This window comes from Antrostomus carolinensis, unplaced genomic scaffold (genome assembly GCF_000700745.2).
Source record: "Antrostomus carolinensis isolate BGI_N321 unplaced genomic scaffold, ASM70074v2 scaffold12676, whole genome shotgun sequence".
Lineage (NCBI taxonomy): Eukaryota > Metazoa > Chordata > Aves > Caprimulgiformes > Caprimulgidae > Antrostomus > Antrostomus carolinensis.
The window spans coordinates 62,169-81,597 of record NW_010322575.1 but is presented as its reverse complement, the minus strand read 5'-3'; the positions used below and the strand labels follow the sequence as shown (position 1 = coordinate 81,597).

Sequence of the window (19,429 nt, the reverse complement as noted above, 5' to 3'; positions counted from 1 at the left end):
ACTCATTGGAGTAATGTTGTACAGTCCCTCTGAAAATGTAAGCAAATGAGCTTAATTTCCATTCTTTCTCCTTTGTTCTTAGACATAAAGCTGTTTCAAAATGTACTTTGCAGACTACATCATGTCAAACCACAAGAAACATATTCCCAATTAAAACTAAAAATAGGGCTCATGAATCAAAACCCAATCTCAGAAATAGTCTTCAGCATCCTGAATTATACTTTTCTTATCCGTCATATCTCTGGGAAGCTCACACTGAAATGTTCAAGTTTATTTATCAGTGTTAGAGAAAAGATGTTATAAGAGTTGCTCATTGCAGTTTGTATTAATGTCTTCTAGGTAAATTGCTTTATAATGTAATATTTCATTACATATTGGCAGGAATTACAGTTTTACTAGAAAGCTTGAAATGAGAAATGTGAGAGACAATTTATTTCCCGCATTAGCAGTCTGTCTCAAATAGCCTGTTTAATAACATAGATTCAAAAAATATTTTTCAAGGAAATGCAGGCAGCACTGGAGTTCGCATTCCTTACTGTTCATGGTCAACAACACTGAGAACCTCTTAGGCCAGGGTGCAGGTCAGGGTTTGTGTGACTGCATGGGTACGTGTCATCAGTCCATCATGCAGCTGCTGCCCCTCACATGCCTCCTTGCACCTTGTCATGCCATTAATAATGCCACAAAATGAGGTGGAGCTGTGAAATCCTTGGAGGAGAGGGGAGCAGGCTGGGGGCCACAGGCTGCATGGAGTATGTTGTGTTGAATGTTGGCCAGAGGTCAGCCTTTCCTGATCTGAAGATAGGGCTAAACCAACTTCAGTTTGCATCACAGTGGACTGAAGCACGGGCTTGGTTGACTACATTAATGCAGTTTGTGGCTACACCCTTAGTTCATCAGTCTTTTTGTGTTGTATTTCCTGACAGATGTAGACCTAAGCTGGTGTGTGTATATGAGCTTCCTGATGCTTGAGGAAATCTCCGTCTCTTTCTGAGCTCTGAAGGTCATCTATGTCTCTCTCTTAGTTTCAGATGAAATGTCATGTACATTCAAATCTTTCTCTCTACATTTCCTGGTCCTAACACCTCCCTTCCTTTAGGCTTACTGTGAAATACATAGTCTGTCTGTTCCCAAAGCATCTGTCAGTCTGGGGTCACTTTAAGTTCAAAGTAAATGCAGTGGAAGCTCATCCATCTCCTGTAACCTCAGCGTATTTGCCCTGGCTAGAATATATTGCTGCTAACGTAAACGCTGCTTTCCATGCTATGCTGCTATGTAAAATGAGAAATTTGCAATTATTTGCCTTTCATTTAGGGAAGTGCTGCAATAAAAAATTCTATCTTGGGCAGCCTTCATTATTGGAAACAGTGTAAAAGATGGAAAGAGCTCTTTAGGATTGTCAGAAACGCAGAGTTTCTGAGATACAGGGTTGAATAAATCTGTTGATTTGTAAGCTGAGCACATTTGAAGCTGACTCACCACAAGATGAATGCAAATAGAAAATGCCATTTTAAAGACCTTCTTTTTGTGCTTGTTATTTTTGATTAATAGTATGTTTAGCGCTGATGGTGTTCTTGATGCTATGCAAAGCGCGGTAATAAAACAGTCCTGGCCTTGGGGATGTACAGTATAAAAAGATAATTATCAAGAAGACAGGATGTACTTGGAAACAAAGATGTGGGGGAGAGTGTAGAGATTTTTGGATTGGCCTCCCTTAGAATATAGCTGTCAGTCATTTAACAGACGTAATGCCTCCTCTGCCAACGTTTTATTGTGTCTATTAACAGTGTCAACTATTTGGCATGCAAATTGTATACCATGAAGTGTTTGTACTGTACCAAGCACAATAGGGCCTTCTTCTCACTGAGGCCTCCTAATATTTTAAAGGTAATAATAAAACAATCATTTCACTTTGAGTTGTATGGAAGAGACACATCTTCAAGTAGTATTTTTAAATAGGGAATTTTAGCAGCTTCATTTATACATCTGTAATGATTAACATTAGGAAAAAAGGGAACTGAGCAAGTGTAGGGAGACTTTAACAAATCAGTTGTGTTCTAACCCAGAGTGGTGAGTGAGGAGCTATAGACGTGTACACTAGCTAAGGAAGAAGTGGTCAAATGGTTTGCTCTGAGAATGAAGGGAGAAGTCAGTAAATAATGACTGCTGGTGGAACACTGTGGGCTGACTTGGGTTAGAAAGCTGAGGAGATTGTAATGTGCAAAGCTCATTCTTATCAGAATAAAGTCTTGCGCAGGCATTCAAGAACAGTGTAGAAATTGATGAGACACTGGGACTAGGATGTTTGACTGTGGCAGAATTTCTCACTTTGATGTGATGGTTTTTTTATCTGAATATAAACTCAACATGCACACCAAATGCTCTAAGTAAAGTAGTGTTGGCTGTATCTCTGTACTTTCTTTTTTTTCCCCCCAGAACACTGGCTTTGATTAAACCTGATGCACTGCCCAAGATTGGAGAATTAATTGATATGATTATTAATGCAGGATTTACAATAACTAAGGCCAAAATGATGATTCTTTCAAGGTAAGGATTTTTTTAAGGTTAGTTCTATTGTATCTAAATATTATTTTTGCAGTTAAGAACATTCTCTGAAGCTATGCTGTGTTGTTCCACACATCAAATCCATCCCAGTGAGTAATAGAGGGAAGACTCATCTGTTTCATAATCATGTAGGTTTCTGAAAGAGAATTAAGCTAAGTATTAAAAAGTTCTGTGCAAATGATGTGGATGATTAAATATCTAATGTCTATGTATGAATCCAAGGTGACTACCATAGCTTTAGCAACTCAGCAGCATTTACTACTGATGTGCCTGTATGTCCTCACCTCATGGCTTCCTGATCAAGCCACGTTGCTGATGATAACAGCATTGTCTTTAAAATAGTTGGTTTGTTCACTCTCAGTGAATCCATTATCTTAATTTGTGCTCTCAGAACCCAAACTTGGTTGGTTGTTAATGACTGCAAGGCCCAGGGAAAGCAAATGATCTTCTGATGTTGCAGAGTTGGACAGATTTTACTTGTGCATCTTCCTAATCCCCCTCAACCTGTTATCCACTTATCTCACTGAGCCACAAGGTTTCAAAAAAGACACGCTGCAGAGGAAGGAAAGTGTAATTAATTTTCCCTAGAAGACTTCCCCAAAGTCTTTTCAACAGAACACTATTTCTCTATTGCTGCTTTGCCAAACCTGTTCATATACAACATGTCTTTGAAAAGAAAAGCTATCTGTCTTACATAATACCATTTTAATGTGTTCTTATGGTTTCTGTGTGAAGTCAGGAACAATTTTCCCCTACCTCAAAGCATTTTTGGTTTTCTGAAATACTGATAAAACAACTATGTGACTTCCTCCTCTTGTTTCCACATTCACCTGCTGCAGTGTTTGATGATACTGGTCCCACATCCTCCATCAAACAACTTCAGTTCCTAAGTTCAATCAGGTTTCTAATGCTGATTTACAATTCACAGCGTCTTTCAAGCCAGCTTTTTTTGGCTTGCTTTTCTCCAGTCTGAGAGATTTGGTCCTGAAGTGCTGTGTTGGGTGGTTCTTTATTTCAGTGTCTGCTTGAGAACTTGAAGAACTGTTGAGCCAAGTCGTGTGCTTTAGAGTTGACTCACACCGAAGGGAAGAAACTTCGAGACTTGAACTTTTATTGCCTATTGCTATATAAAAATTTCTGCTTGTCTTGTATAATCGGAAATAATTATTAATAAGCACAAGATTGGGCTGTGATACTGGATATATTTAAAATAATGTCTTGAGTATTTGTGCTTTCTCTGCATACTTATATTCTGTTTCTTGGGACTGTGCCATTTTAAAATGATAGAACTATGGCTTTGCCAAAGTCTTCTCCCCTTAGATCTCTGCAGGCACGCTTGTTCAAACCAGCATCACCCTCTACTGCTTTCTTTAAAGGGATTGTTACTGACATTTATCTGGCAATCACTGTTCAGTAGATTCATGCCTTCCGTAAAAATTGTAGCCAAGATATGAAAGTAAGGGCAGGCACCTGCTTTGGTAGGTCAGCTCTCTAGTCTCTTCATTTAATCATATGTCAGTTCAGTCTGTTATACCCATATGAACACTGTTTTCCATTCTTTAAAAGCATAGAACTAATCATAGAATGGTTTGGGTTGGAAGGGACCTTAAAGATCATCCAGTTCCAACTAATGAGAGAGATGAAGTGAAAAAGGAACTAAGTTACACAGCACAACTGCAGTTTTATATTTATTACAATGGGAATTCTTAACTGAATGTTAGAGCTCAGTTTGTTTCAGAAATATACCCCTCAAATATTTCTTCACATTCAGAAATTACACTACTTGTTTGCAGACCTTTTTCATATTTGCTTTCCAAAATTATTTAGTGAATTTGTTTCAGAAGAGGATTTTCTGGTGAAATAGTGAATTGTAAACAAAAACTTTAGGGTATTTGTAGAGTATAGGTTTGAATCTTGAGGCTGCAAGAGCTCCTGTGACTAGCATAATTTTTAAATCATGTTTCTGCCTTAGTTATGAAATGAAAGCAAAGTATATTACCTGTATGGTCAATTAAAATCTTTTCAATTTTGGATGGTTCATACTTAACACTGAACTGAAAGCAACAAACCAGGAATTATTTGGTTCCAATGAGCAGGTGGTGATTTTGATAAAAAAGCTGGAGAAAGCTGTGGCTGCTCAAATATTTCTCAAGGTTAGGAAAATTAAATTCTTCATAGATTCTTCTTGAGGTTATTTCTTTCCTCTGGCAATATTTGGCTTAAGTCTGGACTGCACATAGGAGAGAGATGTGAAAACTTGCATTGCAGATGACAGAACCATGCCTTTGTTCAGACTTGGAACGTGTTATTTGAAAAACATGCAGGTAATTTCTTTCAGGAAAGAGGGCTGCTCAAAGTAAGCAAAATCATGGAGACCAGAAAAAATAGAAGACTATTTCTGTATGTAAAAACAATTTTCCATGTGGGAATCTTTCAGTCTCCTTGCTCTGCTTTGATTACGCAGACTAGGGGTGAACAATATTGCTTGTCTTCACCTGTCAATGCTCCTGAAGATCTTGTCCTTCTCCACAAATTCAAGCTTCAGAAAGTGGTACACACCAGGATTTGGAGCAAGCCAAGACCAGGCCTGCACTTCTGAACTGGAATTTTGAAGCTGCGAAATGATGGGGCCAGACTTGAAAATCCCCATGAATTTTTCTAGCTGTTGCCATGCAAAAAAAGCAGTGCAGTAAGCAAGAGTTGAACATGAGAAGCAGCTGGAGAAAAAAGCAGGAGGGGGAGTAGGTTGGCTAGCTGCCAGGGGCGGTGGGGTGCAAAGTCACAGAATGGTGTGCCCACTGGTGGGTCTGCACCATGGCCCCTGAAATGTGTATCGTTGTGTAGCTGAGCCCAGTGCTGCTAACAGCGTGGCTGTGGCAATGCAGAGCTTGGAGAGCTGTCTGAAAAGGCTGTCTTCGTGCTTCCAGTACCTGAGTAAAGGCGAAGTAGCTGCTGTGGTACAGGCATACTGTGTATGCCTGGTGGCCTTTGTTTGCCTGGCAATGTAAGGAGCCCTCCTCATTACACAGACCCCATAGCTTTGGGAGAAAGCAGTGTGTAGTAACTGCTGTGCTTCCTGAGGGAAAGTGCAAGACCAAATTGAGTTTTCAACTGGGCAAGTGTGGGAGAAAGCAAGTTTTAATCTGGAGGGCATTGTGCTGCCTTTGTGACTTTTAACATTTGAGGATACTGAATAGAAATCAGGTTAAGTAATGTTGTGTTGTGCACCAGTGTAATCAAGCACTAGCCTTGACAAAGAAGTAATTTCCAGTGAAGCAGGTAAATCGTTTATTTATGCTTTAAACCCAAACTTCATTAACCAACCTGCATGCTCAAACTGGGATGAAAGATGAAAACAACATAACAGCAAACGGCTTGGCAAGAAGGTGACTGCTGCATTTATTTCTCAACCTGAGTATATAGGGAACATCAGTGACCCTGAAAGTCTATGCTATGGGCTTCAATAATTACTTCCTTCCCAGAGCAGGAGCATAAGGAGGAGTCAGCTACAAGCTACACCTGTAGCTACACAGAATATGACAGAATGTTAAATGTAGTTTCTGTTATTGGGCATGATCACCCCACAAGCTGTCCAGCTTGGCATGACATTACCTGTAGAAACATGTTGATGAATGATAGTTTGTGGTTTTCAGGAGGGTTTATGTATGTGTATGTGTATATATATTTGTGTGTGTACATATCTATACATCTATATCTATGTCTTTAATTTACTCTTCCAGAAAAGAAGCAGCCGATTTCTACGTAGACCATCAATCAAAACCTTTTTATAAGTAGGTATATCAGTTTTAGCTCAACATGTATTAAGCTTATTTATTGAATGCCCAGGGTTCATTTACTGTATTTGGTACTGCAGCACCATGGGAAAATCAGAACTTGCCTTAGTTGAGTGGAGCCCTTTGCAAAGTATGCACCCTGTTCATCTTCCTCCAGGGACAGATCCTTATTTCAGCTATCCAGGGTTTTAAATCACACTCTTTACAGCCTGATAATATCAGGCAAATATCTTTAGTAGCTCAGAAGTGAAAATGCTTCTAGCAAGGTGAAACTTCAAAGCCAAGGGAAGGAGCATCTTCAGGATCAGTGTGGAGCCTCCAGGTAATGAGAATTAGGGCGGAATGCTTAGCTGTGGGAATTGATTTGGTAGCAAGTACCCCAAATCAGAAGTAGCTGAAAGGATAGTGAATGGGACAGTTGTTTACTGCATTACTACCCCTGGACAAAAATTCAAACTTCCGTGATGCTAGACTGCTCCACCTAACATGAAAGACCTTAGTCTTTCCATAACTGACCAGATTGATGATTATGACCCAGAGATTGTGTTGTTTCTGCTTTGCCTGAAAGTGCCGACAAACAATTTTCTTTTCCTCCCTCTGAACTTGACAGTCTGCCTCATTTAGGAAGAGGGTGCAGCTCTGCCTTATGTTTTTCAGACATGTTGGAACCTGGATTTGCACTGACTTGGTCAAAAGACCTGGTTTCAGTACTGTCATGAAGTGCTTGAGGATTAGGATCTACCAGCTGCTCTCCTGCACAGCAATTGATTTATTGTGGGTTCAAACTCAAGCCCTTCATGGAGGCATCGCCTCAGGCTATGTCTGATCATGCTGGAGATCAGAGGAAGATTTAGAATTGCCTTTTATTTGCTGAGTAAGCCTACTTGAATATATTGATAAATACAGAAGAATTTTGCCTGTAGTGTTATTTCACAGATGTCTATCTACACTAATGGTAATTACCTGAAGAACTGTAGCCTTTGTCCACTGTGATGTGCCTTTTTCCCATCCTACAGTCCTACTGACTATATCTCCTGTATAGGATTTTTCTCTAAATTAGAAACAAATAGTTATGAACCATTCCAAATCAAAGAGAACACGAATCTTCAAGGCAATGAAATGTAAAATCTCTGACTCATTTTTATCTAGCATTGTATTACTTGTCTTTAAATGCAGATTTAGTTTGCAAGTTCAGTAGTCACTGTAAGTCTAGTGAATAGTAGGGAAAAATAGCAATTCTACTTGTTTGGAAAATGTTTTTTGTATTAAAAAAATTAATTTAAAAAAATTGTTTAATATTCAGGATCAGTCTGCACAGGAAGCAATGTTGTAGAAATTGATTTTTTTCCTTAGATGTATGTATGTGTAAGCCATTTAACTGTATCCTAAACAAGCAGTCTCTGACCAGCAGAACCTGAGTTCCAGTAGTTTATCCCTGTGTAGTTCCTTTGTGTAACTTTTCATAGTTTTAATATCATTCCTTTAGCAGAGAACTAGTAGGATTTCTCTTCTCTTCTTGCCCACCGATCATTGCATAAGTGATCATTAGGAAGAAGGTGGCTGGAGAAACAGACACATACACAATCATAATTTTGTAAAGCTCTTTTTTTAAGAAAGTAGCACAGAAAGCATTAAGTCAACTTTCTCCTTTGTTGGTTCTGTCCAGGCTACACAGGGAAAAGGCAGGCTTGCTGGTATGCATGTTTTGTAAATATAGAGAATTGTAGTTAGGGTGTTTTGTTTAGTTTTTAAATAGAACATTTCAGTTTCCAGTTTTGTGGTTGTTTTCTGTCAGGCTGCTCCTGACAATCTCTTCTCCTTACTCAGATTCATCCCATTAAAATAGCTTGACTTCTGCTTATGCCAGGATGTGATAACTCACTTTGTGGCTAAGTCCCATTTCCCCTGCAAACTTTCCAAATCTTTCTTCTCCCTTCTCTCCCACTTTGGATTTTGGCTGGGAAAAAGAGATTCACAGGGCAGTGGAGCAATCCATCCCGAGGGCAGTGCTGAAGCTGTGTCAGCGGGGAATACACACAGGGCATCTGTGAGGATCCTGAAATCCTGCTGTGCCAGAAGAGACGTGCGTAGGATCGTTCCTGTCAGACAAGCGGTTGGCAGGGCCTCTTTCTCTGTCGCCAGCACTGATGTTTTAAAAATTCTTTTGAAGTCTAACATCCTAGACATTAGCTTGAGCAAGTTTGTATTATCTGGTTCTTTTTGTACAACCATAATAATAAGGGAATGTGTCCACATGACCCAGCCCAACCTCCTCCTCAAAGCACGGAGCCAACTTTAAAGTTAGATCGTGTTGTTCAAGGCCTTGTTGAGTTGAGTTCTGAGCATCTCCACTGGTTCATATGTTTTTGTTGGTTTTGATTTGTAGTGTGGATCACCATGTGCTGTTTCCATTTTGCAGTGAGCTTCTTCAGTTTATAACAAGTGGTCCCATTGTTGCTATGGAAATCTTAGGAGATGATGCAGTTTGTAAATGGAAAACATTACTGGGGCCAGCAAACTCTGCAGTGGCTCAGACTGATGCACCAGACAGCATTCGAGCTATGTTCGGACATGATGGCCTAAGAAATGCAGCTCATGGCCCTGATTCGGTTGCTTCAGCTGCTCAAGTAAGTTTTTGACTGTGTTTGTTGACTGAGGTTTATTTTTACTTTTATGTGGTAACAGCCGGGTCAGGAATTCCTAATTTTTTTCCCCCACTTGAGTTCAGAACTCAGTTGAGATGTTCTCCGTGGAAAAATACACTGTCTGAAACAGAAATCTTGTTATCTCTGTCACAAAGGGGGACCTTGAGCACTTTGACCAGAAGAGCACGCCTGGTCATTTTTAATGTCTTCTGTACATCACAACCATTGAGTTAATTGCACAATCTGCATAATCTACCTATAGCCTACCGATGTTGGTCATAAAAAGAAAGAGATTAAACAATTAAATCCTTTTGTGCCTTCCTGTGTTTTGCTTATCTGTTCTCCACAGTCCTCACTAGTCCTCTGCCTGCAGCCTCCTTTCCTCTGCTGTTATTGTTCAGAATGAATGATTATGAAAACGGGCCGTTTTGTATTGCTTTGTGTTGTGAGAGGTAATACAGTGGGCCTGGCTTTGAGGAGTTTGCTTCTCTCTTGCTTTGTTTGCAGCGTGTCTTTCCTTAGTGCTAAGAAAAGACCCGGCAACTGAGTGATAGATATTACTAGCTTTTCTACAGAACTGAGGTGACTCTTTGTGTACGTTGTTGTGGGGTAGATATGCTGATAAATGGTGGCAAGAATAGAGTTTACCTTACTACCTTACCTAGTCAGAAAGAGTTTGGATGAAATTGATCTTTTCCAACAAAGGAGAATTTTGGTCAGAAAAGTCTTTGTAGTTCTGGTTAAATAGCTAGATGTGAAAGTTTCTCTTTGTTCCTGTGTACTGCCATGACAACTGTGCCAGCTTTTGAACTGAGAGTGGAGGGAAGAGTATCTATTAGCATAAAGTTTTGATTAGAAGCCTAAGTGTGTGCTTTGATGTAAGTTTGTTGTTCTTTTTGCATTTCATTATTTTTGAAATGCTGTTTGAAGGCCTATTCATCTGCAGTATTTTTATGACTGTGGGATTATTTCGATGAACTTTTGCAGGTGTGTGCATCTTTTGTGGTGTTACTGATACCAATCTTCAATAAATCAACCAAAATTGTGAATTTAATACCTCTGTGCCTATTTTAATTTAGTAGGCCCAGTATTATATGACTGTATATCAGTTGCCACGGAAACTAGTGGGCTGCGCCTTGCAGAAGCTTTGCTGAAAAGAAAGACATATGAGATAAAGGGACCAAAAAAAACCTCTTCTGAAGGAAAACCAAAGTCCCAGCCACATATAATGAATGTATTGTAAACTGAACAGTTAGAGTGGAAAGCTACATTGTTCTTTTTGGGGACTAAATGACAAGTAAAAGTATGCCTCTGGTATACTCTGGGGTGGTGTCTCTCTACAGGCCAAATTTTGGAATTTCTTTAGATCAGGAATAAAAGGAAAGAGGAAGAATTTTCTTTTTAAGACTCCACTAGTTTGGCACTTCATTATCCTAGTCCTTCAGCATTGTTTAGTTACTTTCCTTTTGTGATTTTTAATGGATATAGCAAAGTGTTAAATATTGTAAATATTTTGCTGCCTTTTCCTGGCTGCTTCTTTTAGAGTAAACTGTATTTAACAGAGCAGGACGAGGTCTTGGAAGTATGAAACATTTTATCAGTAGAAGGATGTAGGAAACAAACCTTTTGTCTCAGATATGGCCACTTAAAATGTGGTGTTTTTGCTAGGAGAAAAACAAAAATCATTTTCCTTACTATTGAAAGATCCATCAGTGTGAATTGTATAATTGTTCAAGTCGGGGTTACAGGAATTGTCAGAGTGCAATGAGCTAAAGACTGGGAGATGATAGCAAAGTCTATTCCATCTGAATTGAGCTAGTAAATTAAATGAGACAATTCTAGGAAATCGCCTTTAGCACTGCTACTGTTACACAGGAAAAAAATCAGATAGATTCAGTAGCAGTATTTCCAGGATATTATTATTTCCCTTAAATAGAAATTTATCAATTGTCGTACTGAATTTGGCCAATAGGTCTGAAATTGAATCTGTGTTTCGAGAATTTGACTAATGTTAATTGGCAGATTGCATAACATAGGTGAATAAATGGTATGGAAAAGGTGTGAAGCTGGCAGTAAACAATGAAAAAATATCACTGAGGAAAGAAGCTTGGCTCTCAAGCTCACCCCAGTATGGTCTAAGACCACAGCTCTATGATACCTGAATAGTGATGGAGGGAAGAAAGGAAATGATTGGAGGCAAAGAGATTCTTTTGATTCATCCCAGAAATCACAGCAATTGAGTTAATCAGCTTCAATTCAGTAAGATTTAATAAATAAATAAATAATGGGGTCAATAAGACATGAGGAGTGAGTCAGCAATTTTAGACAAGTTTAGTTGTTTAAGACAAAAGGAAAAAAGTTGTAAACAAATGGGATGGAGGTCAGTTTTGTATATGGAAAGAAAACACACTGAGAAATGGATGGTAGTTGCATTTCTGTTCATACAGTAGAAAAGATGGTATGAAAAGAGGGAAGATAAAATATGGGAATGGATTTGGGAAAGATACTGAGGAAAGAGACAGATAATTCAGAAACCTGGGAACCTCTCCCAGATGATTGTGGCAGCAGCATTTTGAATGCTCTGAATGAAAATGGATTGTGTTGCAGAAGTGAAAAGAGAGGTGTTGCAAGAAATATCCAAATCATGTTTTTCTGATTGTAGCAATGGTGCCAGAGAGAGAGAGAGATGTTTGAGATAATATTATAGGGGAAAAGTATTTGTAGCACACAACAATCTATAATCAAGGTTTATCTTCTGTGACTATCGACATGTCAGACGTTGTTACTTATGATAAAAGCTGATGTATGCAGCTAGATCAAACTAAAATATATTTAATTACAATTTTTTTCAGGAGCTGGAGTTGTTCTTTCCCTCCAGTGGAGGTCGTGGACCCGTCAACAGTGCAAAGTTCACAAACTGTACTTGTTGCATTATTAAGCCTCACGCAGTTAATGAAGGTAAGCAATACGGACAGCGGAGGTGAAAGCAATGTGTGCTTCGTTGTATCCATGATCATTCCCATGCCCTTTTTTGGAAGAATGAAACTGCAAGAGCACTGGGTATATTACATAGTACCTGCAAAAGTATCCAAATACATTGTCTTTCATACACCTTTAGTATGTCTGCAGTTCAGTTCCATGAAGAGTGGGTTGTGTGCTTTCCATGTGAATACTTGTTAATTTCAAAATAAGAAGTGAGAGGTGAAAAAAAGAAGAACGATAAAGATTTACATGAGATTTGATGAATCTTACTGTGATAGCTTACTGTGTCCTTGCTCCTGTCAGCCCACCACACTCATCTGTCGGAGGCTGGCATCCTCACAGCAGAGTGAAAGCAGGACGCCTGGCCATACTGCAGGGCCCTCCACTCACACAGTAACACATTACGTTAGAACTACGCACAAAGGGAGATTTGTGCTGATAGGAATCTTGTTCATAGAATCATAGAATGGTTTGGATTGGAAGGGCCCTTAAAGATCGTCTAGTCCCAATCCCTCTGCCATCAGCAGGGACACCTTCCACTAGATCAGGTTGCTCAAAGCCTCATCCAATCTGGCCTTAAACACTTCCAGGGAGGGGGCCTCCACAACTTCCTTGGGCAACCTGTTCCAGTGTCTCACCACCGTCACAGTGAAAAGGGTGGTGTTCTGTCACTTGTTCTGCTGAATGCAGATGGAAAAAGGGAGATTTGTGCTGATAGGAATCTTGTTCTGCTGAATGCAGATGGAAGTGGGGATGGAAAATAGAGAAGGCTTATTTACTGTGTGAAAGTGAACTGAAGACCTGAAGCATTTGTTGGACTCCATGATACCTTCTGTGCTGGAGAATGCCCTGTGAGCTCATCATATGAGTATTGGAAGTGTTTAATGCTCGTACCATGCAAAAATAATCTCACTTTTGTGTCCTGTACTTAGATACAGGACCATGTGTAGGAGCAGTGAGTACAGTAAAATACTTTGGCTCTGGCACTGCTGAAGTACTTTTGAGTGCAGAATAAATACTGCCATGTGAGAGCATGGAGATTTTTCTCAGTAAGATGCAGAGCACACTACAACCTTTTAGTCACTTCTCGGTGGATAGCTGAAATGGAAATAGTGTAAATGGCCATAGCAGTTTCCAGGCCTTTCACACCTCAAGTGGGATATCTGGAGAGCTTGCTGAAAAAAAAATGGCTTTCACAAGAAAGAGTCTCACACTCGCTGCTGATAATATGCCTGTTATCTCTTTGAGGCCTTGCATGGTATCTGCTACCGATAAGTCTGCTGTGCAGCAAAGACAGCGTGATGTTCCTTTTACAGAAATGTGGGCAGCAGCTGGGACTATGATCTTACCTAGCTAAATGTTTGCAGAGGACAAACTTCTCCATGGAAGGATTGTTAGGGTCCTTAATTTGATTGTGAAAATAGCAAAGTGGATGGCTTCAGCTCTGCTTTCTTATACTTAAGATATAATTTCCATTACATATGGTGGCTCAGACTCTCTCTTAGTGAGCTTGGGTTGTCCCTTCCTAGTTTTAATCTTCATTTCTGTAGATTTTTTAGTTCCCTGTCGTTCTTTCTTTTTTCTTGAACTTTTCAGAATTTTTCTGAATCACTAAAAGACAAATTCTGGCCCTCTTTGCACTCCCCTCTGGGAGTGTGAGTGTCTGGGGGAGGTGAGGGTGGTGAGAGAGAAGGAGAAAAAAAGGTGCAAGTACAGAAAAACAGAAAGTGTAAGTGCACACCCAGCTTTGCAAGGTAAGCACTAGAAAGACTGGACTAAAGTTGATATCCATTACAAAGTTAATATCCACTATATAGGCCTTTTTCTCATACCCCAGAGGGCTGGAAAGGCAGGCCACAGCTGCCAAACAGCAAATAAAATCTGAAAGACAAAGTGTACCTTGTGTGAGCGTTCTCTGTCCATACAGCTCTGATTATTACCCTCAACAGAATGAAGAAATTAAAACTGAATTTTCTTTTCTAAGTATTTTATCAATTTTAAATTAATATCAAGAATGATGGAATTCAGGGACTGGCTATGCCTTTACCTTACTAAGCTCTGTTGTTCCTGCCTGTTCTCTCCCTTGTTACTTCGAATTTTTCAAAAGCCACAGGTGCTGGATCTCTTAAAGGGATTACGAGACTGAAGCACTCTTGTAAAACTTCCCCGAAGTCTGGCTCTGATGGGAAGTTGGGCTTAGGGAAGGGAAGAGTCACTGTGGCTAGGCCATGGCCTCCCTCTTTGACTGAGAACACTGATGTGGCTTTGCAACAGACTGGTTCCAGTCTGCAGTTTGAGGCGAGATGAATCCTTCTTCACAAGGGCTGCAGGAACTCCCCAACATCAGCCCAATGAGCTGGGAGTATTGCAGAGGAGAGAATTTGGCTTTCCTAGCTTGTGCTCTTCTGTCTTCCTTAGTCTTTCTTGTATTCATCTTCAGCCTGTCTTTGTGAGTAACAACAAAAATATCTCAGAGTGGCATCTCTTTTGGTATACTTGGTCTTCTTATAAAGCACTTTGTGTCATCACAGTTGGAAGAACCATGAACAACAGAGTAGAGAGCTGTGCACTAGCTTTGCAACAGTTTTTGGAAGTCTTAATTCTGAAATTACTCTCTTATAATTAAACTGCCTGTTTTAAAGTTGAAGGAAGATAGCCTTTGCTTCCTACAGATTTTAAAGCTTTTAAAGTTTTGAGCATGCCTGCAGAAATGCCACCATTCCTCCCTCCTCCTGCAGACTGTTTTGGAGTCAGGGAATAGCACGCTGAAAGAGTTTTGGGGGACCAAATAATTTGCTCAGGAGAACTCCCAGCTGCCTGTCTGAAACAGGCAGATAAGCAGGCAGAAGCCCAGCTTTAGGGATTAGAGAGCAGAGACATGGCAGCGGAGCAGGTTGGCCCCATGGGATTGTGCATTGGTAGGCAGGAAGTTTGAGAAAGGAAGGGCTGACCTATTTGGGCTCAGTGATCCGCAACAGAGCAGAGAGGCCCTGCTCATCTCATCTCCCTTTTTTACGGCTGTTAACAACTGTGTTCAGTGATACCCGAGACATTCTGGTTATGCCAGCAACATCTCCCATATCTCAGTTGAAGTAGGTGCTATAGCAACTAGTGAGCTGCCCTTTTGGCAAAATTGCATGTAGGAGACTGCGTGGTCTTAAAAATAAGCAACTTGCTTATCCCCAGCAACACTGCTTCTAGCTCTGGCTGTCCACCCTGCTCTTGCTGGTGGGGAGAATGAAAGTGGAAACACAGTGGCTGGAGAGGAAAGGGAATCCTGTGTGGCCATCAGTGTGAGAAGGTAGTTTGGTGGAGGCATGGAGAGGAATTTATGTGGGTCAAAGCAGCAGAGTCTCTTATGCATTGCAGATTTGATTTGTGCTCCACAAATTCTCAATGCTGAGTATCTAAAAATAAACCTTTTTGCCATTTCCTATGCACTGCTGAGACTTTGAACTTGATTATCTAATTACCATGAATATAATCTGCTCATTACATGTGTACAATTACGTGAAGTTTCACTTACATGCTTGAGCTTATACAGAGCTTTAGTCTATTTCTGAAGAAACATTTGACTGAGTTTGTGATTTGGATTTTGCTTTCCAGTCTTTTTTACTAGTGTTTCTTTTTCCTTCAGAGTCCGTTGCATAACTGGTTCTTAGAAGGAAAAAAAATCTTCTCCTTTCCCATCCTGGAAGATGGTTTGCTTTAACCACAGCTGTAAGCTAGGAGGCTTTTCAGCAAGCTTACCTTGTTGTCAAAAGGCTGGATCTAATCTCTAGTTTACTCTGGTTAATTCTTGGACGGAGTCCTTTCTTAGAAACTGTCTTTGATTACTGCAGAGGGTTTATAGGGTTCCTATCCAGCAACAAAGCAGTGGAAAATCGCTGTTGGTTTTATCTCTGGCCCTGCTGACCCTCTCCTAATGGGCATACAGAAACATCTGTTGCTAGGCAGCCCCAGCAGCAGCCGCTCCACCACCTGCAGCAGGACCTGGCACAGCACTCATGCACATGATAAGTCCTGTAAATGAGAGTCCCAAAAGTGTCTGCCACACTGCAGAGGAACCCTGGGGCCTGATAAAGGGTGTCAGGGGAGTTCCATGAAGTTTAACTTCAGCTGTCAAGGGTGCTGGTAATGCTGGAGGGGTGGTATTGCGGAATACCAAAGGAATGTGTATCGTACACGCCTCTTAAAGAAGTAAGGCAATAGCTATTTTTTCAGTCTGGTGTCAGCATAATGTCTTCTGAGGAGGATCAGAGATGGGAAACCAGCTGGGAAGGCCATTAAAGGCCATGTAGCCCAGAGCTAGCTTTAGCTCATTCTCTAGCATCTCCTCCTGGTGGAAATGAAACACTCTCCTGGTTGGCCAGAAGGTTGGCAGCAGCAAGGTGGTTGTATTCAAATTCTGAAGAGGGTTTGCAAGAATAGTCCAATTCCTCTTTATTGGAAGCTGAAAGAATGAAAAAGCAAGTTGATGCTACTCCATGCAGACTTGTTCCAACTAGGGGTGTGTCGGGGAGATATGATGTGGTTTGACCCCTCTAGAACCTGCCACAATTTTCAGTGTCTTTCAGCCTCCTCCCTCTCTTCTCCTGAGACCAGTTTTCAGTGAAGGAGGATGGTAACTAATAGGCACAGCTCCTCAGTGTGTTGAGTAGGATTGTAGGGCTTAACTGTTTAATAATTTGAGAGTTTTAGTGTGGATCTGTGTTCTGTAACCCACTTGTTTCTTGTGCTTGCAGCTAATGATAATTCAGATACAAAGGCATAGTTGCAATCATTTAGGCATTCTCTTTTTGTAATTCCCCTCATGTTACTAGATCTGGGGGTATTAGCAGTAGTGCTCAGAAGCCAAAATTGTAAATGCACCAAAATGGATGATCTTCAGTTTAATGCCCTGAGGACAGTTATGACTCAGTTGTTTTGTTGGCAGAAATAGCACCTTGTAGATCGCTGGGTGGAATTAACTTTAATATATTTATGTGTAACAGTTTAGTCATGTTTGCTGTATGAATTAGAATTTGATATTTCATGACTGGTTTAAAGTTTCTTTGATGTGGCTTTTATTAAATTCCTTTTAAAAATGAGTAGGGAAAAATGATGCAAATAGTGATGTTCAGGCTATATAAAGGCTGAGGTTAGAAGTGTGTTTTTATTTCACATTTTGTACTTAGTTTACAGCACAGAGCTTGAGAGGTGAGATCTTGCCCTCCTTTTCTGCACTCCCAAGCTGAGACATGGGTTCTCCTAACATCAGAGTTTTGCCAAAAAAAAAAAAAATCTGGGGCTAGAACTGTGCCACAAACTTGAAAAGCAAAACTGCTAGTCAGAAATTCATTGGACCTGATGCAAACTGAAAGGCCTGTCCAGAGATAAGGAAGCCTCTATGGTCTGGAGGGCTCCTAGATGTGAGGCTGGCTACTCAGACAGAGTTGTCCTCCTAGTGTGTGTTAAGCTTGAGATTTTGTTCTAAGGCTGCTGGTAAGTTAAACCCTTGTTAAACCTCTTTTGTAATATTAATAATAATAATAATAAAAAGTTACAGTGCTGTTTTCCACATTATTATTCAACTAAAACCTAAGTCTTACAGAAAACAAAAAGGAGCAGGAGTAGGCTGTTTCCAAGTGGAAAAAATATTCTGTGGAAATGTGGTTTTAGATCTGTTCTGAGTGGATGATAAATCTTAGAGAGCGCTCCTATCTTAACTTAATACCTACTGGACTGCTTTAGAAATTCATAGACTTTTATATTGATCCAAAAATTGCTGCATGATGGGAAACCATAATAATCATATTTCCTTATTTGTGCAAAGACTTAGAGAAATTTTAGTTGAGAGAGTAGTTCCTTATTCCAGAGACAAACCTAACTGACAAAAAGAATACCAAATTCAGTAGATCAGTCTCAAGCGGGTACAGAAACAGTGTTTACTTGTGTAAGATCTCAAGTGAAGTTACTTTACAAGAGAGAGCAGGAGTAGAAGGGCTGAAATCCAGCATTTTATTAGATTTTATATCTGATTGCAAACAAATGAAGAGCTCTTTCTGACAGGCGCGGTACTTGTTGCTCTTCGAAAGAGAGAAGGCGTCACTGTGAAAATGTCCAGTTGACCTCTGTAATGTGCTAAGTACAGGTACATGTATGTAGTTAGGAAAGGAAATAAGATGGAAAAGAAAAAGAGGATGGGATAGAAGAGGTGCAAATCTGTCATCATTCTCAGGACTAAGTATCTATCTCGTTTTTTATCAAGAAGATTCGTATTCATCAGATAAGATTTTTTAAAATTATAAGCAAACTGTACTTTTTTTTCACCCTCAGTTTTTAGATGTAAGTTTGAGTAACTCATTATTTTTGTTTTCAGGAAACTTAGAAGTAGAACAAGGTTTTCAGAAAGCTGCTTTCTCATACTTGAGAAAAAATGAGAAAAGCAATTTTCTCATAAATAATCTGAAACTATATCTTCTGTCTGTGATAAGTATGTATAATAGAAAGGTGAAGTGCAGATGCTGTGGACTTCACTGCATTGTAAGCAGAACTTTTCTTTGTATCTTGTCTACAAGGTTGAGTGCGAAGGAGCATCAGTGACAGCCTTGATACACTTAACAATTAGAAGTCTGGAAGGAACTATTTGCAGATAGAATCTGGAAATGGAAAAAAAGTGGGATGAACACAAATCTTTGCTGTTGCTTCAAAGAAGTAGAGTGGATCATTTGAGATGTGACCTCTGGATATTCCCACATGCAATATGGCAATCTTAGTGCAGCACTCATGTGAAAACTGCCTAGTAAGGCACCATGCTGTCAGATGCAGGTGGTTTTTTGCGGATGGATTTGCCCAGGCAGGAGACATATTTATGCAAAATTAAATGCACTTTGTTTCTTATGTTTTCCTTGAATATCTTATATATAGGATGTTGAAGTGTTTGGTGGTGTCTGATGGTGCTGGGATTTTTTTGTTTGGTTGGTTAAATTAAAAGCAACCTACTTCACCACTTTATCACTATTTTTTAGAAAAAAAATAGCTTACCTGAGAATAGTAGTCCATCCACTTCCATCTGTGTTTTAAATTCTTTGCTGTAGTTGTAATGATGGATATTCCTTGCTTGGGATGTTTGGTTTCTTTAAACCAAGTCTGTGTTGTCTCTTGATTATTTCCTGCATAAAGTTTTAGTACCTTGGCATTGTCTTCCCAACTTACATTGACTTTGGATTTCAGTGGCTAGTGGGGAAGTGACATTTGTTTTTTTGAAGTATGAAAAATATATTTTACATTTGAATTGATTAAGGTAGAGAGGGAGGTGAACTGAATCTGGAAATCCTTTCTGACAGCTTGAGACTGGAAGGAAGAGGAGAAGGTATACTTCAGAGAGAAAAAAACCCCACAAAACAGATCAAATGACACAGCCAATCCTTGCTGAAGCTTATAAGTGTTCTCCTACTATTG

At 39.8% G+C, this 19,429-nt stretch overlaps 1 protein-coding gene across 1 annotated transcript in view; it reads left to right on the top strand.

The window, feature by feature from the left end:
• The window catches only part of NME7 (NME/NM23 family member 7), a gene marked incomplete at its 5' end in the record, with an annotated part of 73,962 nt that overhangs the window by 6,634 nt on the left and 47,899 nt on the right, over positions 1-19,429 (top strand). The window contains 4 exons of the mRNA XM_010170284.2: positions 2,437-2,547; positions 6,306-6,356; positions 8,779-8,986; positions 11,857-11,962. Of these exons, the coding sequence (XP_010168586.1) occupies positions 2,437-2,547; positions 6,306-6,356; positions 8,779-8,986; positions 11,857-11,962 (476 nt within the window). The remainder of the gene's footprint in view (positions 1-2,436; positions 2,548-6,305; positions 6,357-8,778; positions 8,987-11,856; positions 11,963-19,429) is intronic.